Below are 24,415 nucleotides of genomic sequence, written 5' to 3'. Positions count from 1 at the left end.
GAATTGAAAGAAATGTTATTGAAAGAATATTGTCCCCTAAATGAACTCCAGAAAATAGAATATGACTTATGGCAGTTAAAGATGGAAGGTGCCGATAACAGAAGATATACTTCCTGATTCAAGGCATTGGAACGACTGGTACCCCGACTGGTTATGCCAAAATATGCAAGAATTGAGAGGTACATCTGGGGATTAGCTCCGGAAATCCGAGGAATGGTTACGTCCTCCAAACCAACCACCATCAAGTCAGTCTGAGAACTGCCAAAGTCTTTAACTGATGATGCAGTCCTAATGGGAACTCTGAAAAATTCAGAAAAGAAAGCTGTCACCGCAGAACCTGAACGAAAAGCAGCTACTGAGAATCAGAAACCCGGCAAGCTCAAACGGAAATGGAATGGTAACTCAGGAGGTCAGTTCAAGAGAAACCAAGGAGCAGGAAGGATGTTTGCAGCAAATGCAAGAGGACCATGAGGAAGCTTAGGATAGGGATCTTCTTGTAGCAAGTGTGGAAGGATCCATGGTGGTGAGTTCTAGAAGTGCAACCGACTCGGTCATGTGGCTCTCGACTGTTATGTAAGGATCACAACATCTACGAGAAACCAAACTCCTGGATGTTTCGAATGTGGCGTTGTAGGGCATTTCAAGAGAGAGTGACCCATACTCAATATTCAAAAAACTAGAGGCAAGGCATTCGAGATGAATGCAACGAAAGCCCTGAAGGACTCATCTGTAGTCACCGGTACGTTTCTCGTCAATAATCACTACGCTTTTGTACTGTTTGACTTTGTTTCTAATCAATTTAAACCTCTGCTTGGTATTAAACCCAGTAAGTTAGACATCAGTTTCTCAATTGAATTAGCAAATTGGAAACTAATCGAAACAAGTGAAGTCGTTCACAATTTTAAAATTTTGTTAGAAAACCATAAGTTCTCAATCGATCTTTTACCCATAGAACTAGGCGTCTTTAACATAGTAGTAGGTATGGAATGGTTATCCAAGAATGGAACCGAAATCGTATGTTCCAAAAAGCTGGTTCCTTTACCAACCCCAACTGGTGAATGTCTAGCAATTCAAGGAGATCAGTGTAACACAGAGTTGAAACTCTCTAGTGTCATGAAAACCCGAAAAATGCTAAGGAAAGGAAGCCCGGCTTTCCTCGTCAATGTGCTCGACACAAAGGCTAAGGAGCGAAAGATCGACGATATTCATGTAGTTCGTGATTTTCTTGATGTTTTCCCTGAAGATTTACCTGGATTACCTCCTCCAAGACAAGTTGAATTGAAGATCGATTTAGTTCAGGATGCTGCTCCAATAGCTCGATCCCCATATAGACTAGCACCATCAGAAATGCAAGAACTATCCAATCAACTCCAAGAGCTATTAGACAAATGATTCATAAGACCAAGCTTCTCACCCTGGGGAGCCCAGTCTTATTCGTGAAGAAGAAAGGTGGTTCCTTTCGAATGTGTATCGATTACCGAGAATTGAACAAGCTTACCATTAAGAATCGGTACCCACTGACGAGAATCGATGATTTGTTTGATCAATTACAACATTTATTATATTTTTGTTTAAAACTAATAAACATAATATATATATATATATATATACACCACACACACATATAAATATATATATATGTATGTATATAAATTTGTAAAGACGTTCAACGACAAGAACCATCAATAATGATGTAGGGTTTTAATAAAATAATGTCGGTGTATAATTAATTATACTTATAATACATACATTATATATATATACACACACACACATACATAAACGAAAGCTTGTAACGGGGTTAATTGACAAGAAACATAAACTCAAAGATGTCGGTTTAATAAAATAATGTTTATTTTGTATTTAATATTAGTTATAAATGAATTAATAAAGCATTTAAATCATTAATACAATTTAAAAACAAAAAAACAAAAACTGTCCAGGGGGGCTCGAACCAGTGCCCTGGACAGTTCACTGATTTGAACACACACAAACACCAGCAAACTGGACAGGTGTGTCAATTGATTAATACATGAAAACAAAAACTAAAATACATAACTAATTAAACCCCAAACTGATATATGAACCATAGAATCTGCAATCTGGTAAACGGGGTGTTGTTAGTTTAATTAACCTTAGGGTTAACATTATATGATGAACAACGAACCAGAAGCATATAATATTTACTTTCAATGATTACGAATTGATGGTCTAAATGATACGAAGTTGAAGGCTAAAAACGCAAACATAAATTGATATAGGCAGGATGTTACACGTCAATCACTTTTAGGGTTTGATTCGCAAGGTCACGAAGACGGTATATACATGAATAATTAAATTTTCTTTATGTATAAATGTTATAATACGATATAGGTTAGGAAGGGTTGGTTAAGAAGTAAATTCATATCAAACAGATCGTGCATACCAAATTAATTGTGTCGGTGAATATCGCAAGGAAGTTAATGAACAAGATTGAATTGATTGCATTAATGTTTTGAATTTGACTTATATTCTAGAGATCGCATGAGCCATCTCCTTGACTATACTTACAGGTGGTTATTGAAAATAGATGATTGATGTTGAGAAAACATCTAATGAAAAATAAAGATGTGATTTAATGAGATGATGGGTAAGTTGTGTAAATTTTATATGAGTTACTGAGGAAATAGTGAAATTTAAATAAGTTGAGCTAGTGTTTGTTTATACTTAAGGATATGTCAGAATTAAAATGTAATGATCAATGCGAGTAGAAGAGTTTTATCAAATCATGAAAAATTGAGATGTTAACAATTATAATTTTGAGAATGATAACTTGAAATGTGTTTGATAGTTTATGAATGTGATGAGTTATTTGAGATATGTTTGCTAGTTGAAAATGTGATAACATGAGTATGAAAATACCATTTGAATAGTAAAATGTTTAATAATGATTTTCAATTTATTTGATAGTTTGATAATATGATGAGATTTGTATGAGAAAACCAAAATAAAATATTAATTATTCTTTGATAACTTGTGAATGTGATGAGATGAATGTGTGAAAGTCAATTCAATGATAAAATATTAATTATTTCAATCAACTTGTGATAACTGAGTCTTGATGAGTGAATGATTTGTGCTCAATCATGGTAATTAAGATGTTTTTGAGTATGTGAATAGATAGGATCAAAAAATCTTGATTCAAATGTAATTAAGTAAATGAGTAAATAAATCAAATCATACGTTGTGTTCCAACTAAATCAATCAAGCAAACAAATAAACGAATAAACGATGTTCTTCGATGTGTTGGGTTTCCAGGAGCTTTCCATGGCATTTTATTTTCCTAACTAGTTAGCATACCAAAACAAAGCAAATGTGTGGGTTGGGCTTCCCATGAGCTTGTCCATTGCATTTTGTTGGCCCAGCTACATAACATATCAACAATACAATTGAGTTTGTCAGCCCATGAGTGTTACTTGGGGTTTTAACCGTCAAACTAAATAGAAAATAAACGAATGTAAACATGAGTAGTTGAAGCATCTCGTGTATCACCACGGATGTTAATGCTCCAACAAATATCGCAAATATAATGAGTTTGAGAATGAATAGTTGGTGTGTCCATGTCTTACCAAGGGTTTTTCACCCGACTAAACATTTTAAAAGTAATTAAACAAAATGAAGAATGTAATCGTTTAGCCAATTACGTTAACAACTTAAAGTGTTGGTTTTATCACAATTTCCACTTTGGCGGGAATCTTGTCACACTACCTAGCTGTAAAGGGAAAAAGAGCAAAAACAAAACTTAGGGAATTCTTAAGTAATTTCCCGACAATGAAAAAAATCAACTTAAAGTAAATGAAAATATATTTTGAGAATGAGGCATTGCCTCAGATTTATAAAAATATTTTTTTAAGAATGAGACATAGTCTCGGAGTTGTGTGTGCATGACATATAAATGAACATTTAATTTAACAATAAAATAAGTAAGTAAATATCTAAGCTATAAATACACAATTAAAACACATAAGGTAAACAAATAAGCATATATGGGGTCCTAAGCATGTTACTAGGACATCACTAACGACCTATCTTAAACCTTCGGCTCTGATACCAATCTGTCACACCCAAACCTAAGGCAGGAAATGCCGGAGCGCGAACTAATTGTTCACAGCTCATAAGGTATTATCATGCAATTTAAATGTGCCCATATCTAATTAAATTTTTCAAGACCACAATTTACAAACAAGTACATCAAGTATAAAGAGATTACAAAATGAGATCAAATAATTCTTGTATAAGTTTTAGATCCTAAAAGTTTTCTCTATGTGATCTTCATCTTGATAATCAATCCAATTTGATAACCTGCAAATGCATACAAAATATAATAGGTTTGTCAACACGAGATTGAGTGAAAATATCACCAGTTTTGACACTAACTATAATATATGTAATAAAACCGCAAAACTGTTATTCGTGAGTATAAATAATGAAACCATAACATGTAAATATTGTAAACAAATATTGATGTGTGGCTTAAACCGTTTCCATGCGAATCAGGCATCGATTACCATGACAATATAATTGATTTTTTGGTAAAACCATTGTCATGTGATTGGACGCCGGCCACTAAGACATGTTGTGACTATAATGATAAATAATGGACCTCTCTGAATACGATATATAAACAAATAAACAAATAGCAATTAATCATTCAGTTAATACCGAACCCAAATATTAACAGTTTGCTTTTGAGAATATGATATAAAAATGTAACTAGATAGTTGGTACGCATAAGTCCCCAAAATATTTGAAAAGAAGTCAAATAGGGGAGTGCTTACTCACCTTAACGGACGATGTGAGAAAGTTAAACCCTTCAGAATATACTGTCAAGGATTCCTAGTTAAATAATATAATATTAATTAATTATAATGCAATAAAAATTACAAGGAATTAGAGTTTCAGTGTGATTTGATTATGCTTGTGATTAGTATGTTATTAATTAAAAGAATAATCTCTATTTTTATTATTGAAAAATCGTTAGTATCCTTGTCATTTAAAAATAAAGTTATTATTTTTATCATTTATAAAATGCCATTAAACTAAATATAGTAATCATATGATCAAATTTTTAAATAATTAGTGTAAATAAATAAATAAATATGAGTTTAGATATAATATAATAATAAATGTTTAAATAGTTAATCATAATATATAATATGTAATAATTAGATAAATATTTATATAGGTAGTTAAACCATGCAATATATATATATATATAATTAGATAATTATAATACAAACGTTTAAATAAAAAATTATCACGAAATCTATATTTTAGAATCTTTAACAAATATCTAATGGTAAAAATATAAACAATATGTTTAACTCGTTTATTATATTTTTCTTCAAAAATAATACACATCCTATATATATGTGTGTGTGTGTATTTATATATATATATATATATATATATATATATATATAAATTTGTAAAGACGTTCAACGACAAGAACCATCAATAATGCTGTCGGGTTTTAAAGAATAATGTTGTCTTATTATTAATGTATACTTATAATACATACATTATATATATATATATATACACACACACACACATAAATGAAAGCTTGTAACGGGTTTAATTGATAAGAAACATATACTCAAAGATGTCTTTTTAATAAAATAATGTTTATTTTGTATTTAATAATAATTATAAATGAATTAATAAATCATTTATACAATTTAAAAATAAATAAGAGAAAAAAACCGAGTCCTGGGGGCTCGAACCAGCGCCCTGGACAGTTCACTGATTTGAACACACACAAACACCAGCAAACTGGCCAGGTGTGTCAATTGATTAGTTCATGAAAACAAAAACTAAAATACATAACTAATTAAACCCCAAACTGATATATGAACCCTAGAATCTGAAATTGATTAAACGGCTTGTTGTTTGTTTAATTAACCTTAGGGTTAACATTATTTGATGAACAATGAACCAGAATCTTATAATATTTACTTTCAATGATTACGAATTGAAGGTCTAAATGATACGAAGTTGACGGCTCAAAACACGAATATAAATTGATACAGGTAGGCTGTTACACTTTCATTACTTTTTTGGTTTGATTCGCGAGGTCACGGAGACGGTGTATACATGATTAATTGAATTTTCTTTATCTCTAAATGGTATAATACGATATAGGTTAGGACGGTTTGATTGATAAGTAAATTTGTATCAAATAGATCGTGTTTTCTAAATTAAATGTATGGGTGAAGATCACAATATGTAATATAATGATATGCATTGATCAATTCCTTGTTTACAATGAAGATTAAGGCTCAAGAAATCATAATGAGTATACGGGTTACGGGTTTAGGCACTTGTTTACGGGTTTGGGTTTGGTAAATTGGGTTATAATATAATATTTGGGCAGATTTGCATTTTAGTCCCTGATCTATTGGAGTGGATACATAATAGGTTATAACTAAGGTTTAGGGTTAAAAATGTGTTTAATTGAAAGTTATTTCTTGATAATTAATTAAATGGAATAAACAATAGTAATAAAATATTAATAACTCAATAGACGATGCTTTATTGATTAAAATTACCCGAAAACGAAAACTTGTCGGGTATTGGTATTTAATATATTATATGAAAACCCGAGTTGTTACATCCTCCTCCATGCTTCTTGAATTCTGAGAAAAGAGATTTGTTGTTTGTCAAGTGCCTAGAGCTTCCACTATCATCATACCATAAGCTTTCAAGATGTGTGAAAGCTCGCTTATTAACAACATCTGCAAGTGTCGTTTTATTACTATGATCACTTGCTTGATGTGTTGTTGGTGTTGCAGCAGCATCTTCTTTCACCATTATAACCTTCATAATTTCATCCTTGAAATCGGCCTTCTACTTCTTTTCCTATGCAGACACAATAGGTGTTTCATCTTTAACATTTATCATCACAAGAGCCAAATCCTTGGAGTTCATATCCTCTAGTAAACTACTCTAGTATGCAAGCCCTTGAGTGAAAAAAACTTGCTAGTGTTGTCTTGGGTTTAGGATGATGGACCAGGGGCAGAAGTGTTTGCAGGCTGAACTTGTGTATGGATTGGTTGAATAATAGGAGACTAAAAATAATCATCTGGTGCGTATATTGAGGACTTTGCAAATATTGATAATGAGGGAGTATTTTGCATGTTTGAAGTTTGAAGTTTGATGTGGAATGCTTGTTGAAGTTTTGTTGATGAGAATTAGGGTGTATCGGAGAATTTGGATAGGTTATCAAAGGTTGGATATGACTGGACTAGGTTGCATCTGAATTCTGAATTCCATGGAAAAATGTCCTAGTTTGTTACATTTGTGGCATGCCATTTTCAACTTGTCAAATACAACTTTTCTCCTATTATGAATTCCTGGAAATTTCCTTCCAGTTCTCTGATAGAAATTGTTTGTTGTAACTGTCAATTGAGCTAGTGAGTTCAAAATATCTATCTCCTCCAGATCTACTGGATCTATATACTACAAATCATCCATGATAAATGATAAATTATACAGACATATTTTGAGGATTCTCATGACCAACAAAAGCTTATTCTCAAACCATGAACCAATAGTAGTAGTTATGTTCATATGATAGTAATATGCTTGGTCAGTAGTTTGGTTGGACTGAGTTTCTTAACACAAAAGTGATGATCCAATGGTATAATCATTAGCAAGTTTACCAGTTAAGTCAACATTTTCTTTTGACTCATTTCTCTTTCAAAGGTATGTAGCATACCATGATGAATTGTCAATCTCAGATCCTTAAAACTTGTTAATGTTCTCATAATGATAGCATGAGTATCCAAGTTTTTGGGTGGAGATCTTAGAAATCTGTTATTCATAACATAGTTTGTGTAGTGGACTTCAACTAGTTTCAATTCACTAATTAATGTAGTGAACCTTTCAAATTGTTTAGTTAGACACTCTATTTTTGATGAAAAATGCATCGTATTGCTATGTGAGAATTTCTCATGTATTCTCAAGGACTTGCCGAGTTCCACTGAACACTTTTGTGCATCCTACATTTCTTGAATTGCCTTGCAACGAATCAATCTACCATAAATTTTGTTTTGAATTTCCATGGCAAGGGTCGCATGAGCTTTAACATCCAATTAAAATTTCTATAGATATTGATCAGAATAATCCTTAGGATCCTTCATGAGCATCTTGTTACCAGCTAATGGATCAACTCTTTTAAGGGAATTAGGCCCATGAAAAACTGACCTCCAAGAACAAGTATTTTGGTTGCATAGATGATGAATCATTCTCTGAGCCCATATTTTCTTGGCCTCGAACCAACATGGTTGCTTTTGATGTTGAACCAGTGTTACCAGGATGTCATACGACCGACATGATCTCCCTCTTACTATTTTTTCGCCAAAAAACAAAGTAAACAACAATGTTTTGATTTCGAAACATGAATAATTAAATTGAGCTTAGAATTATGTTTTTGAATATATTGTTCATTTACATAGATTCATATCTCTAATACCGATTGTTGGGATCATTGTTTAATGAACACAATAATTACACCAATGAAACAATAATCAACTGATATAATCCTCTAAACAAATTATTTCACATTAATAGAATTCATATTGAATTATGAATCAATTAGTATTATCAAATTGAAATAGCAACAAAAACTGACAACTTATTGAAGATTTCATATTGAAAAATGTATGGCCCCGATCCCGGTGTCATACTTTTCAACGTTGGATTTATTCATAAACATAGTTCTAAATATTAGAGTTTATTAAAACTTTCGCGGAATATAAAACATCAATCATTTATTATAAATCATTCAAAACTTGTCTTTAATCATAACGTAAAACATCATTTCTTCCATCTATAGATGCTAGCCGTTCAATACATGACATGTGGCGTCCTTATGCTAGCTCCTTAAACTTGTTTACCTACGTGCATACTAAAAGTCAGCTAAGCTGAGTGAGTTCTAGTTAGTCAAGATACGTATAATACATTCATATACATTCACGTATACGTATCCGAAGATACATAATCATACTTGAACTGAACTTCATTCCTGACACTTTATAATTATCCGTAAGAGGACCATTGCATAATATCTATTAGAAGAACAATTACTATTATCCACAGAAGTAACAACTTGTGTCATCCTTAGAAGGATCAATATAAACTATCCATAGAAAGATCCTATATATTATCCATAGAAGGATCCTTAAACAGTACCCATAGATGGGACCCTATATACTTTCCATAGAGGGACCACTACATACTATCCATAGAAGGAGCCCTGATCCATAGAAGGAACCATATATATTGTCCATAGAAGGAAAGCATACTCATTTATATAATATCCGTATGAGGAACACTAATAAGGTTCATAGTCCTTATTTACACTATCGCATATCGAGTCTAGGTCCAATAAAAGTTTAGAGGGATTTGTCATCCTAACTTACTAGGTCGGACGTAGATCTCGCATACCATTCATGCACCTGCTTACACGTACCTCACATATACAATAATTACATCGTAGCATACGAACACATTAGGCATTCTTCACATCATTCATCTAACAATCATACTCGTTGACAATACGAGCAATATCCGAAGATTGTTCGCGTACCGGCAAGCATTCATTCATAACCGCAATAACTATCTGTAACATCCGGTTTCCTATTTCGGTTAATAAAATAATAATATTAATTATTAGTAGTTAGGCTTGTTTTGGGTTAAATAAATGTGGGTAGTGGACTTGGATTGGTAAAGAAAGAAGAAAGACCATGGGCTTAAGTCAATGACCCATGATATATAAACCATTATTATCCATTAATCCACCCATTTCCACTCATTCTAAACACCATCCAAAACACACACTTAAGCTCTCTCTCATCTTTCTCTCTTTCTCTAGCCGAACCCAAGAGGAAACCGAGCATCGACCCGACGTAATGATGTTTGATCTTATATGGTTAGAAACCCTCTAGATCTAGTCGCGAAATGAAGAACCAACACCCTCAACCATTAAAGTGATAAAATCCGAATGGAATCGAGTATAAACCGATCAAAAGACAAGCTTAGGGGTCACCCTAGCTCGGATCTGGATCGAAGGGAGTGAAAAACGGTGGAAAACGACTGAGATCTCGCTTTTCAGGCGAGATCCCGGTTCTCAGGTGCTGACGGAGCCGGAAAGACGGCGCCAGCGATAGGGGAATGTTTAGGGAATGTCATTCTCTGACCTGAACCTAGGCGCGTGTAATGAATGAAAAGCCATTCTCTATGCCAATTCGTTAAGAAAGAATAAAAAACGAGATACATTCGCTAAGCCATTCACTATGCCCATTCGTTACGGAGAGGTGATGAATGAACCCTCATTCATTAGTGTAACATCCTGTTTTCTAGTTTCAGTTAATATAATGCAAATATGAGTTATTATGAGTCGGGCTAGTGTTGGGTTAAATGGATATGAGTTATGGACTTGGGTTATGAAGGAAAGAGGAAAAGACCATGGACTTAAGCCCATGATCCATAATTATATAAGCACTTATTACCAAGTAATTCTCATTTTACACACATTCCATACATCTCCCAAAACACACACTTAGCTCTCACTCATATTGCTCACTCTCTCTCTAGCCAAAATCACCAAGGAGAGCCGATCCTGATCCAAGGTAATGATAGTATGATAATGTATGAGTTTAAAACCCGTTAGATATAGTCATGAAACTATGAGCCGACACCATTAAACCATTAACGTCACGAGATTCGGGTGGAATCGGGTATAAACCGAACCTAAGATGAATTTGGGGATCACCCTAGCTCAGATCGGGATCGAACGGGACGAAAAACGGTGAAAAACGAGTTAAAATTCGTTTTACCTGCGAATCTGCGGTTTTCCGGCGACGGCGCCGGAAAGGAGGCGCCGGATAAGGTTATACGAGGTAAGAGATGTCAAAGAATCTCTGACCTAACCCTAATTCGCTAACGGAAAGTTAAAGAATTTGAGGTAATTTGTTAACGGGGAGTTAACGAATTAGAAGCAATTCGTCAAGCGGTTCGTTAAGGATAAGTTAACGAACTAGCTCCCAATTCGTTTTGACCATTCGTTAAAAGTAATAACGAATTAGAAGATTTCAATTCGTTACATGGACTGGTTCGCTATATGGACTAATTCGGTAAGGTCCAGTTCGTTATAAGGTCCAATTCGTTTTAATAACTAGTTCGTTAAAGGATTCAATTCGTTACGAGAACCAGTTCGCTAAGATAAGACAATTCTTTAGAAAGCCAAGTAACGAACTAAGTTTAACATAATGACAGAACAGTCCTTGGACTTAGAAAGGAATAATTTATTTACAAAATAACCCTTGTACTTTGATAATTTATGAAAGATACCTTTAAAGGTTAACGAGTAACGATTAACTAACCGGTACTTATCCAATGAAGTAAAATCGACATAGATACGTGAGACTAATTAAGTAGATAATAAAAAGAGTTAGAGCCGTATTTAATATATGTATGATTATACAGTTAGTCGTGCTCGGCTAAGGAAAGGAATAACAATTAACGGTGAACGTAACCACATTCAGGTGAGTTTCTAGCCCCATTTCCATGTTATGTTTTCGAGGCTGTGTGCATAATTGATGTGATAGTTAATACACTTACCTTAAGTGGTAAGTGTATGCTTGGTATAATTTATGTATGATAATTGATTGACGATACATGTACGATCTTCGGATATTGCATGTACCGTCAGGAGGTAGTTGAAGATATGATTGACATATGATGTGTGAATGATGTATGTATGTTATGTATGCATTATTGATAATACGTGAACGATCTTCGGATATTGCATGTACTGTCAAAGGATGGTATAAAGATATGGTTGACATATATATGATGTATAAGTGATGTATGAATGTACGAAAGTTATAATTATGAATGTATAGAAATGTATGGAAGGAATAGTTAGAAAAAGTGAACTGGACCTAATAATGTCGGCGAATGTAGGGAACCGACCCTGATAATGTCGGCGAATGTAGGGAACCGACACTGATAATGTTGGCGAATGTAGGGAACCGACTCTAATAATTTCAGCGAATGTAGGGAAACGACCCTAATAATATCGGAGAACGTAGGGAACCGACTCTAACAATATTGGCGAAGGTTATAGGGCGAAATGCTCTTTATATGTATGTGTATGAATGAAAGTATGCATGTAAGCATGAAAGAAAGAATGAAAGTATGTGTGTATGTAAGTATTTAAGTAAATATGGAGGTGTGTACCTTCGGGTGCATATGTAATATGTGGATGTATGGTATGTCGTCTGATTAACTAGAACTCACTCAGCGTAGCTGACTTTTAGTATTCACGCATGTTAACAGATTGAGACAGCTGGTTTGAGATGGACACATGGCAAGATTGAAGAGGCTGGCATCTGAAGATTTGTCATGATGTTTTGATATTATCGTTTATGATTATGTTTGAAAGTAAAAGTTTCGAATGTTTGTAATGAATGGTTGACTAATATTATTATTCCGCATAAGTTTTAATTAACTCTGATATTTAGAACTGCATTTGTGAGTAAATCCAACGTCATATGTGAGGCACCGGTAACGGGGCCTTACAAGTTGGTATCAGAGCAAAGTTCTAGAGATTTAGGCATCCTACATGCTTAGACTCGAATAGAGAATGGGATTAAAGTAAGAAAAGATAGAAGATGCCAGTACGAGAATGCCATGTGTCACTCAAGCAAGCTATGTAATGGTAAAGTATGAGGTTAAATTCACATGTAAAGTAGAATGATGAATGAATGTTTGCATGATTGCTAAATAAAAAATGTATTAATGCTAGCTTAATTGCTAGGGATAGGAGTATGTGATGATATGTACGGTTTGATTGTTTAACTGTTAGAAGTAGAACTAGCACAAGTGGAATCACAAAGCGAAGTGTATAGGACACGGAGAGTAACGTGATCAGCTAAATACAGCTGGCCATATTTATTACCTGTTAGCCTTATTATCCTTGTACTAAATGATTCCTTATGTGATGACGTTTGTGTTTCCTTATAGAATACGTTGGCTGGAGCTAAGAAAGTTGCTGGAAGAGGAGGACGTACGGGACGTCATGGTAGGCCACGCGTTGTCCGAGAACCGTCAGTAGAATCAGCTATTAATGCTGAGGGAGAAGGAAGTGCAGCCGGTGGAAATCCGATTAACAACGAAGGGTATCAACTTGACCCTACTGTTCAAGTTGCCATTGCTCAGGCGGGTAGCAGTTGCTGCAAAGACTTGGAATCCTGAAAAGTCTGCTGGAAGTCATGCAAAGACTGCTGAGAAGTCGGGGGAAAAGAGTAAGAAGGATGATGAGAAGGAGAAAGATGAATCGAGTGTGGTTAGGTCGGTAAAGGTTAATGATAGGAGGAGAGGCCGAGGTGGATGCAACTATAAGTCTTTCAAAGGATGTGATCCACTGAAGCAAACTGGCTTGGGAGACGCAATCGTCACTCTCCAATGGATAACCACGATGGACAAGATTATCCGAATTAGCAAATGCCGTCCCGACCAAGCTGTGGGTTTTGCCACCCAATCATTTCTCGATGAAGCCATGTACTGGTGGGAAACTGTTGAACAGAAGAAGACCCGGGAGGAGATCAAAGCTATGCGGTGGGATGATCTGAAGGAGTTGGTAATGAAGAGGTTTTGTGCTGATGCGGAGGTTGAGAGGGTTGAAATGAAGTTTTTGAGTCTGAAGGCGGAAGATGACGCACCGCGAATACACCACCGAATTAAACCGGATGTCAAGGTTGGTTCCAGACTTGGTAAACACTGAGGCCAAGCGGATCAAGTGCTACCTTAGGGGGTTGCCGCAAAATGTTCGCGTCTTGGTCAAGGCTGGTAGACCAGGCACTTTTGATTCCGTTGTAGGGCTGGCAGAAATTGTGTACGATGATTTATTGACGGATGACGTGGTGGTGGAAGAGAAGAAGGATAAGAAGTGGGTCGCTTCTGCTAAACTACCTGGTACTCAGTTGTGGAACCCTATGAACAAGCAGCCGAGAGTGTGGGAGTAGAGGTCATGTAGGACGTACGGGAAGATGCACGCTGGAGAGTGCAAGTGGGGCACTGGGTCTGATGTGTGCCGTAAGTGTGGGAAGTCCCATGGTGGGGAATGTAGATCAGGGTCAAAAGCTTGTTACAAATGTGTTAAGATGGGACACTTTGCTCAGGATTTCCATGCAAAGCCCGCATGTTATAAGTGCGGGCAGACAGGTCACTTGACGAGGACTTGTACGAGTGGTGAAGCTGGAGGGAGTGAGAAGAAAGATGTTGAACAAGGGAGACCAAGGACTAGGGCCTATATGCTGACTCAAGAACAGGCCAGACAGATTCCCGATGTTGTGACTGGTATGTTTCTAGTAAATGGTATTTCTGATTCATTATTATTTGAGTTGGGTGCCAATAGAAGTTTTTTAGGTACGACATTTAGTAAACTAGCTAAAATTAAAAGTTGCTGAGTGTCTAAAACCTTCATAGTAGAAACCGCCAGTGACAACTCGGTGAAAATAATGAAAATGGTTAAAGTCTGTAAGATAGAATTAGAGGGGCATGAGTTCCCTGTTACGTTCTATGTTATGACCTAGGGAGGGTTCGATGTAGTTTTGGGAACGGATTGGTTATCTAATTTCGAAACTCAGATAGTGTGTAAGATTAGGATAATAAAGCTAAAGTCCCTGGATGGTAGTTGGTGACGGTTTATGGTGATAAATAAAGTTTAGGGCTTAACGTCATTTGGATGATAAAAGCTAAAGGGTTATTAAGACGAGGTTGTGGTGCCAACCTGGCGTATGTTGTCAACGCTATGGCCGAGACGAAAGAAATAAAAGATGTTCCTATCGTGTGCGACTATCCAGAAGTATTCCCTGAGGATCTTCCGAGGTTTCCACCGGAGCAAGGGATAGAATTCCAGATAGATTTAGTACCAGGAGTCCAGCCCGTCGCGAAAGCGCCTTACCGTCTAGCGTCGTCCGAGATGAAAGAATTGATGTCCCAACTACAAGAACTCCTCGACAAAGGTTTCATAAGGCCAAGTGTTTCCCGGTGGGGCGCACCGGTGTTGTTCGTTAAAAAGAAGGACGGAAGTATGAGAATGTGCAAAGACTATTGCGAGTTGAATAAGCTTACGGTAAAGAATAGCTATCCTTTGCCAAGGATTGATGATTTGTTTGACCAACTGCAAGGTTCAAGTTGGTTCTCACGGATAGATCTCAGATTACGCTATCATCAGTTGAAGGTGAAAGAGGCAGACATCCCTAAAACAGCGTTTCGGACGCGGTATGGACAGTAAAAGTTCCTCGTAATATCATTCGGTCTAACGAATGCTCCCGCGGCATTTATGGACATGATGAATAGGGTGTGTCGTCCAATGTTGGATAAGTCGGTTATCATCTTCATCGATGATATATTGATTTATTCCAGAAGCGATTCTGATCATGCTGAGCATCTGAGAGAGGTATTGGAGACTATGAAGAAAGAGAAGTTGTACGCTAAGTTTTCAAAATGTGCATTCTGGTTATGAGAAGTGCAATTCTTAGGTCACGTGATAAATCCTGAAGGGATTACCGTGGACCCAGCTAAGATTGAGGAGATAACGAATTGGAAGACTCCAAAGAATCCGACTGATATACGAAGCTTCCTAGGGTTAGCTGGCTATTATAGGATATTCATCGATGGTTTCTCCATGATAGCCGCACCGTTGACCGGTATGACCCGAAAGTTGATAGTATTCAGTTGGGGCAAGTTTCAAGAAAAGGCTTTTCAGGAGTTAAAGAGAAGACTCACGCAAGCTCCTGTCCTTGCTTTACCCGATGGTGACGAGGATTTGGTTGTAGGTACTGATGCTTCGCATCGTGGGTTAGGTTGCGTGTTAATGCAACGAGGAAAAGTGATAGCTTACATGTCTAGACAGTTGAAAGTACTTAGCCGACGCATGATTTAGAGCTAGCAGCAGTAGTGCATGCTCTAAAGATATGGAGACATTACGTGTACGGTACTAAGTGCACTATTTATATAGATCATAAGAGTTTAAAGTACTTCTTCCAACAGAAAGTGCTGAACAAGAGGCAGAGAAGATGGTTAGAACTGATAAAGGATTACGACTGCGACATTAAGTACTACTCTGGTCAAGCTAATGTGGTCGTCGATGCGCTAAGCCGTAAGAATGAGGAAGTCATTATAACGGTAAAGTCGTACCAATTGATCATGAATTCAAGTCTTTTTGAAGAAATCATCAAAGTTCAAATAGAGGTGCTGGTAGATGAAGGGCTAGTGAAGAAAAAACAATCTTCGGTCAGCACAGCGAGTTGATGGAAAAAAAGCATGGTGTTAAGACTAGGTTTGAACGTATGTGGATTCCACGACATGGAGATCTTAGAGGTCGAATCATAGATGAAGCTCATAAGTCAAGGTATTCAATTCATCCAGGAACTACTAAGATGTACCAGGATTTGAAAAGAGATTACTAGTGGCCATGAATGAAAAATGATGTAGTAGATTATGTCAGTAAGTGCTTAACTTGTTTACAAGTCAAAGCAGAACATCAGAAGCCTTATGGAAAGATGCAACCATTGGAGATACCAGAATAGAAATGGGAGCACATTACCATGGATTTCATAACTAAGCTACCTTAAACAACAAAGCATCATGATACCATCTGGGTGATTGTGGACCGTTTGACCAAAAGTGCTCACTTTCGGCCATACGAGAGGCTATCTCGTCTGAAACGTTAGCAAGTTTGTTCATCAAAGAGGTTGTATCTAAGCATGGGGTATAGTTGTCGATCGTGTCCGATAGAGATACTCGATTTACTTCTAGATTCTGGAAGAAGTTTCATGAAGCTATGGGAACGAGATTGAACATCAGTACTGCATATCATCCTTAAACAGATGGACAGTCTGAAAGGACGATCCAAACCCTTGAGGATATGCTATGTGCTTGTGTTTTAGACTTTGGAGGAAGTTGGGATGATCATCTACATCTGGCAGAGTTCTCTTATAACAAAAGCTACCACTCAAGTATTGGTATGCCACTGTTCGAGATGCTTTACGGTAGATGATGTAGAACCCCGGTATGTTGGGGAGAGATTTGTCAGAAAGAGATGGGAAGTTTAGAAGTTTTGCAAGAAACATCTTCAAAGTTCGATCAGATTAAAGCAAGAATGAAAGCTGCCCAGGATAGACAGAAGTCGTATGCTGATAAGCGGCAACGACCGATTGAGTTTAACGTTGGTGACAATGTGATGCTCAAGGTCTCGCCTTGGAAAGGAATTACCCGTTTCAGGAAGAGAGGAAATTTGAGTCTGAGGTACATTGGACCATTTAATATTATTGATCATGTAGGTGAAGCGGCTTATAAGCTAGATTTGCCCGAAGAGTTAGAAGGGATTCATTCGACCTTCCATGTTTCTCATCTGAGAAAATGTCTGGATGATGACACGTCGCACGTGCCATTAATGGACATTGAGATTGATGAACAGTTGAACTACATTGAGCAACCAATCGAGATAGTTGATCTCAAGGAAAAGCAACTCCGACACAAGGTTATACCTTTAGTGAAAGTGATATGGAAGCGTCGCAAAGGATCAGAAGCTACATGGGAAGCTGAGGAAGAGATGCGCAAATTTTATCCGAATTTGTTTATGTACTAGTTAGGTTTCGGGGACGAAACCTGTTTAAGGAGGGAAGACTTGTAACATCCCGTTTTCTAGTTTCGGTTAATATAATGAAAATATGAGTTATTATGAGTCGGGTTAGTGTTGGGTTAAATAGATATGGGTTATGGACTTGGGTTATGAAGGAAAGAGGAAAAGACCATGGGCTAAACCCCATGATCCATAATTATATAAGCATTTATTAACAAATAACAAGTAATTCTCATTTTACACACATTCCATACACCTCCCAAAACACACACTTAGCTCTCCCTCATATTGCTCTCTCTCTCTCTCTATCTCTAGCCGAAATCACCAAGGAGAACCGATCCCTATCCAAGGTAATGATAGTATGATAATGTATGAGCTTAAACCCGTTATATATAGTCACGAAATGACGAGCCGACAATGTTAAACTGTTAACGTCACGAGATCTTGGTGGAATCGGGTATAAACCGAACCTAATATGAGCTTAGGGTTCACCCTAGCTCAGATCTGGATCGAACGGGACGAAAAACAGTGAAAAACGAGCAAAAACTCGTTTTTCTGGCGAATCCGCGGTTTTTCGGCGACGGCGCCGGATAAGGTTATACGAGGTAAGATATGTCAGAGAATGTTCTGACAGTTTCTGACCTAACCCTAATTCTCTAAGGGGAAGTTAACGAATTAGAGGTAATTCGTTAACGGGGAGTTAACGAATTAGAAGCATTTCGTCAAGCAGTTCGTTAAGGATAAATTAACGAACTAGCTCCAAATTCGTGTTGACCATTCGTTAAAAGAAATAACAAATTAGAAGATTTCAATTCGCTAAATGGACTGGTTCGCTATACGGACTGATTGGTTAAGGTCTAGTTCGTTATAAAGTCCAATTCGTTTAAATAACTAGTTCGTTAAAGGGTTCAATTCGTTACGAGAACCAGTTCGCTAGGATAAGCCAATTTGTTAGAAAGCCAGGTAACGAACGAAGTTTAACATAATAACAGAACAGTCCCTGAACTAAGAAAGGAATGATTTAATTACAAAATAACCCTTGGACTTTGATAATTTATGAAAGATACATTAAAAGGTTAACGAATAACGATTAACTAACTGGTAATGATCCAATAAAGTAAAACCGACTTAGATAGGTGAGACTAATTAAGTAGATAATAAGAAGAGCTAGAGTAGTGTTTAATATATGTATGATTATACAGTTAGTCGTGCTCAGCTAAGGAAAGGAATAACAATTAACGGTGAACGTAACCGCATTCAGGTGGGTTTCTAGCCCCATTTCCTTGTTATGTTTTAGGGCTGTGTACATACTCGATGTGATAGTTAATACACTTACCTTAAGTGGTAAGTGTATGCTTGGTATGATTTATGTATGATGATTGCTTGACGGTACGTGAACGATCTTCAGATATTGCATGTACCGTCAGGAGGTAGTTAAAGATATGATGTATGAATGATGTATGTATGTTATGTATGTTGGGTTTTATACAAGATTATCAAAGTTCAAGTTAACCATATTTAACATGAAAACGCAACGGAAGCTTAGATTTTAAAACTTGTTATGAACATACCATTATGTTAAAACTAAAACCCAAAGAACAAGGATCAATATTACAAGAACAAAATGCTCACAAAATGTAAAATGTACCTCTTCTACCTTTAGAAGAAGATGTAGGTGGATGAAGATGATGATGTCTTCAAATGGCAAGGTTGCAAAGGAGAAACCCTCAAGCTTTGTATACCCCAAGCTTTGTAGCAACAACACCAACTTTATGCTAGGAATTGAACACTATATGAAGCTCACAAAACTCCCCAAAATTGGCCAAAGTGGCCGTGAGTTTAGAGGGAGAAAGAGAGGATGTTTTTGATTACTTGAAATTCAAAATGAGACAAGAACCAAAATGCATGTCTTGTGAATGGTTATTAATAAAAGGTGGTCAACACAAAAGGACAAAAGTTTGGATGGGACCAAACCCTCCACCCACATGGGGTGGCCGGTTTTGTTTTTTTTTTTTTTTTTTTTGTGTTTTGTTTTAACCATTTAAAACACCTCCATTTATTTTATAAAACTCACTTTTATAAAATTGTGCATACATTTATGTAATTATTTAACCAATTAAATAATTTATTTATATAAACAAATTATCCAGATAATTTATTTAAATCCTCAAGTGTGTTTGTTTAGAAAACCAATTTTCTAAACACGTAGTGTTCGGTATTCGTTTAAATGATCAAATCACTAAAAGAATACATTTGGTGTTGTCTAGCTTGTTATTGGGTATGACCCGACTTGGATCAAACACAGTTAGCCACATTAGTTTAAGTATGTGTCTCGGGCATACGTAATTCCAACAATCTCCCACTTGCACGAGATACATAGAAAATTAATGCAAGTGGTGAATACCGCCTAACAACAGTTCACCACCCCTAATGTGTCTGACGAAGTGCCATTCAATAACATCATCCCTTCAAGTCCCTTACTTGATATGATTTAGGTGAATCTATCATTATATCCCTTTGTTACTAGATGTCATGTTGGATCTAAGAGACATAGGCGATCATTCTCTTTACAATTCAACTTTATCAGGCCTTAGACATCTAAACTCTCAACACATAAGAGGAACAAATTCCATCTTGACTGTATACGCCTCTCACTATCACTTTTATACTCCACCTGAGCTCATCCTTATGTACCATCTTTTACGAATAGCGAAGGGGAGAGTCAAAGTGTAATACTTGGTGAAAATCAAGACCCAATATACATCTCAGGTCTAAGGATAATATGAAATTCTCCTTTACTCAAGATTACTAATGATCAAGTCAATCGACTCCATGTAGTAATATTGAGAGCGGGTCAGTCCAATATTTGTATCCCACAAATATCTATGAACTTTGGCAGCAAACCTATGCTCCATATTCATTCCTTATGAATATCCACCAATCCTAGTTCATAATAGTCTTGCTTCATATTTGTTCCCACAAATGTGATCGACTACGGACTTTTAGAATAAGATAACTTATTCATGGATTAAACATGCAAAATTAGAATTTAACTCAAGATTCCATAATCATATAAAAGAGTTAAATTACAAAAGTCTTTTAAACTTTAATACAAAATAGATCAAATCCAATTACTAGAATATCGAAGTCCTAAGCCACTCGCATGACGCTCATGTTTCGGTCTTTCTAGGAGCTTCGTGAATGGATCCGCGAGATTTTGATCAGTTCCAACTTTGCGAATACATATCTTTCCTTTTTCAACTTCATCCCTTATGTAGTTGAATCTCCGCTCTATGTGCCTTGTCTTTTGGTGCGAACGAGGTTCCTTGATTTGTGCAATCGCACCCTCGTTGTCACAAAAGATTTCTAGGGGGTCTTGAATGGAAGAGACCACCCCTAGATCAGTAATGAATTTCTTCAACCATGCAGCTTCCTGAGCTGCCAATGAAGCGGCGATGTATTCTGATTCTGTAGTGGACAATGCTACCACTTCCTGTTTTGAGCTCTTCCAAGAGACAGCCCCTCCATTAAGAGTGAACACATACCCAGATTGTGATCGAGAATCATCTCGATCAGTTTGGAAGCTCGCATCCGTGTAACCTTTTATAGCGAGTTCCTCCTCACCAGATCCATATATCAGAAACATATCCTTAGTTCTCCTAAGGTATTTCAATATGCTCTTAACAGCCATCCAATGACTGTTTCCTGGATTCTGTTGGTATCTGCTTGTCATGCTCAAAGCGCATGACACATCCGGTCTAGTACATATCATCGCATACATGATGGATCCTATAGCAGAAGCATATGGGATTTGTTTCATCATCTCTTGCTCACCCTTTGAGTTTGGACATTGAGCTGAACTCAATATGGTCCCTCTTTGAATAGGTACAAAACCTTTCTTGGAGTTTTCCATCTTGAACCTTTTCAAGATCTTATCAATGTATGTACTTTGGTTCAAACCTATCAAGCGCCTTGACCTATCCCTATAGATCTTTATTCCCAAAATATAGGCAGCTTCACCAAGATCCTTGATGGAAAATCTACTTCCAAGCCAAGCCTTAACGCTTTCCATGGTTGGAATGTCATTTCCAAATAGTAGAATGTCATCGACATACAATACTAAGAAGGTAATTATACTCCCACTAGCCTTTTTATACACACAAGCCTCATCAGCGTTTTTGATGAACCCAAAACTTTTGATTTCTTCATCAAAACGATGATTCCAAGTTCTAGATGCTTGTTTCAATCCATAGATTGATTTCTTTAACTTGCATACTTTATTAGGATGTTTTGGATCGACAAAACCTTCAGGCTGAACCATATAGACATCTTCCTCAAGATATCCATTTAGGAAAGCGGTCTTGACATCCATTTGCCAAATTTCATAATCATAATGTGCAGCTATGGCAAATAATATCCTAATAGACTTAAGCATTGCCACAGGCGAAAAAGTTTCATCATAATCAACCCCTTGAGTTTGAGTGAAACCCTTAGCTACAAGTCTTGCTTTATAAGTATCCAAGTTTCCATGCATATCAGTTTTCCTTTTGAAAACCCACTTACTTCCAACAGCTTTGGAGTTGAGTGGTGGTTCAACCAATTCCCAAACTTGGTTGTCATACATGGATTGCATCTCAACGTTCATGGCTTCAAGCCATTTGTCACAATCATTCTTGGACATTGCATCACGGTATGTGGTTGGTTCATCCGAATCTACCACGTAGCAACCTTCTACAAAAAATCCATATCTTTCGGGTGGATTGCTAACTCTACCAGATCTGCGAACGTTTTGTGTGTTTTGATCAACCACTTGATCACTTTCAACAACCTCTTGTTGAGTGCTAGTATCAACCAATTGTGTATCATCTTGTGATTCTTGATCCTCATCAAATTTCACTGTTCTATTATTAGTTCCTTCCTCAAGGAACTTAGTTTCCAAGAACTTACCCTTTCGAGCAATAATAACATTTTGCTCACTAGGATCGTAAAAGTAATATCCTAAATCATCTTTAGGATAACCTATAAAGATACACTTAGTGGATCGGACTTCTAATTTGTTTGGGGTGTATTGCTTTACATAAGCTTCACAACCCCAAACTTTTAAGAATGATAGCGATGGAGCCTTTCCATGCCATGTTTCAAAAGGTGTCTTCTCCACTTTCTTGGTTGGAGCCATATTCAATATGCGAACAGCGGAAAGTAAAGCATAGCCCCAAAATGATAGAGGTAAAGTGCTTCTAGCCATCATCGATCGAACCATATCTAATAGGGTACGATTTCTCCTTTCAGACACACCATTATGTTGTGGTGTTCCAGGTGGAGTAAGTTGTGAAATAATTCCACAACTCTTAAGATGATCTTGAAAAACACCACTTAGGTATTCACCTCCTCTATCACTACGAAGTACTTTGATTGTGGTCTTGAGTTGTCTTTCTACTTCAGTTTTGAAGTCTTTGAACATTTCAAAAGCTTCATCTTTGTGTTTCATTAAGTACACATAACCATATCGACTATAATCGTCAATAAAGGTAATGAAGTATCTTTCACCATTCCTAGTCATTGGTCTAAAAGGACCACATACATCCGAATGTATGATACCCAATAATTCTTTTGACCTTTCAAAAGTTTTATTAAAGGGTTGCTTTGTCATTTTGCCTTGTAAACAAGATTCACATACATCAAATGAATCATACTCATTTGTTTCTAGAATACCACTCTTGCGAAGAGTTTGCATGCGATTCTTGCTTATATGTCCAAGGCGACAATGCCAAAGATAGGAATCACCCAAGTCCTTCTTGAGTTTCTTGGTGCTGACATTGTACATTGAACTACTATGTGACATACCACTTTGATCTATTTCATATATACCATTCATGGGTATAGCTTTAAAATAAAATATGCCATTCAACAAAACATGAATATCATAATCAATAAACTTAAGATCAAAGCCACATTGTTTTAAAAGAGACACGGAAATAATGTTTCTCCTTAACTTAGGAGCATACAAAACATTCTTCAAAATTACTTCCAAACCACTTGGAAGCTTTAATATGTAGTCTCCTTGGGCTTGGACTTCAACTCTTGCTCCATTGCCCATAAAGAGACTAATGTCCCCTTTGTTGAGTTGTTTACTTCTTTTGAACCCCTGCAACAAATTGCAAATGTGAGTTCCACATCCGGTATCAAGTACCCATGTATTTGAAGAAATAACATTTAGTTCAATATGTATAGTAAAGATAATACCTGAGGTATGCCCCGCATCCCTCTTATCTTTTAACGCATTGAGATAGGTCGGACAATTCCTTTTCCAATGACCTATCTCTCCACACTCAAAGCATGGATCTTGCGCCGCAACCTTTTGCTTCTTTTCCTTCGGTTTGGTGGGCGTGATGGCTTTCCTCTTTCCCTTTCCTTGGACGTGGCCCTTGCCCTTAGCAACACTTGCTTTGGGGTTGGAGTTATGTCCCCTTTTTCCTTCATTGATTGTTAGAACGGGTAAAACCCTTTTACCCATTCCCGCTTCGGCCGTTCTTAGCATTGCGTGAAGCTCACCAATGCTTTTGTCCCATCCATTCATGTTATAATTCATGACAAAGGTTTCAAACCTTTTGGTCAAAGAGTTGAGGATCAAATCCGTAGCCAACTCATTAGATACGGGACAATTCAACCTACGAAGCTTTTCAATGTAGCTTTTCATCTTTAGGACATAAGATGAGA

The 24,415-nt window shown here is 36.6% G+C and overlaps 1 protein-coding gene across 1 annotated transcript; it reads left to right on the top strand.

Annotated features, from left to right (window-relative positions):
• The first annotated feature begins 696 nt into the window (after positions 1–696).
• On the top strand, positions 697–1,392 carry LOC143602037 (uncharacterized). The gene has a single exon (XM_077079284.1). It carries the CDS (start codon positions 697–699, stop codon positions 1,390–1,392), a length of 696 nt encoding a protein of 231 aa, XP_076935399.1.
• Positions 1,393–24,415: the final 23,023 nt, after the last annotated feature.

Source organism: Bidens hawaiensis, unplaced genomic scaffold (assembly GCF_021521415.1).
Source record: "Bidens hawaiensis isolate Kalapana, Puna unplaced genomic scaffold, B.hawaiensis_p1.1 tig00057794_1, whole genome shotgun sequence".
Lineage (NCBI taxonomy): Eukaryota > Viridiplantae > Streptophyta > Magnoliopsida > Asterales > Asteraceae > Bidens > Bidens hawaiensis.
The sequence above is the reverse complement of the archived record's forward strand: the minus strand, read 5'-3'. Positions and strand labels throughout refer to the sequence as shown.

Coding starts and splice junctions, on each gene's coding strand:
- LOC143602037 (XM_077079284.1), top strand. CDS start 697: ATGAATGCAACGAAAGCCCTGAAGGACTCATCTGTAGTCACCGGTACG.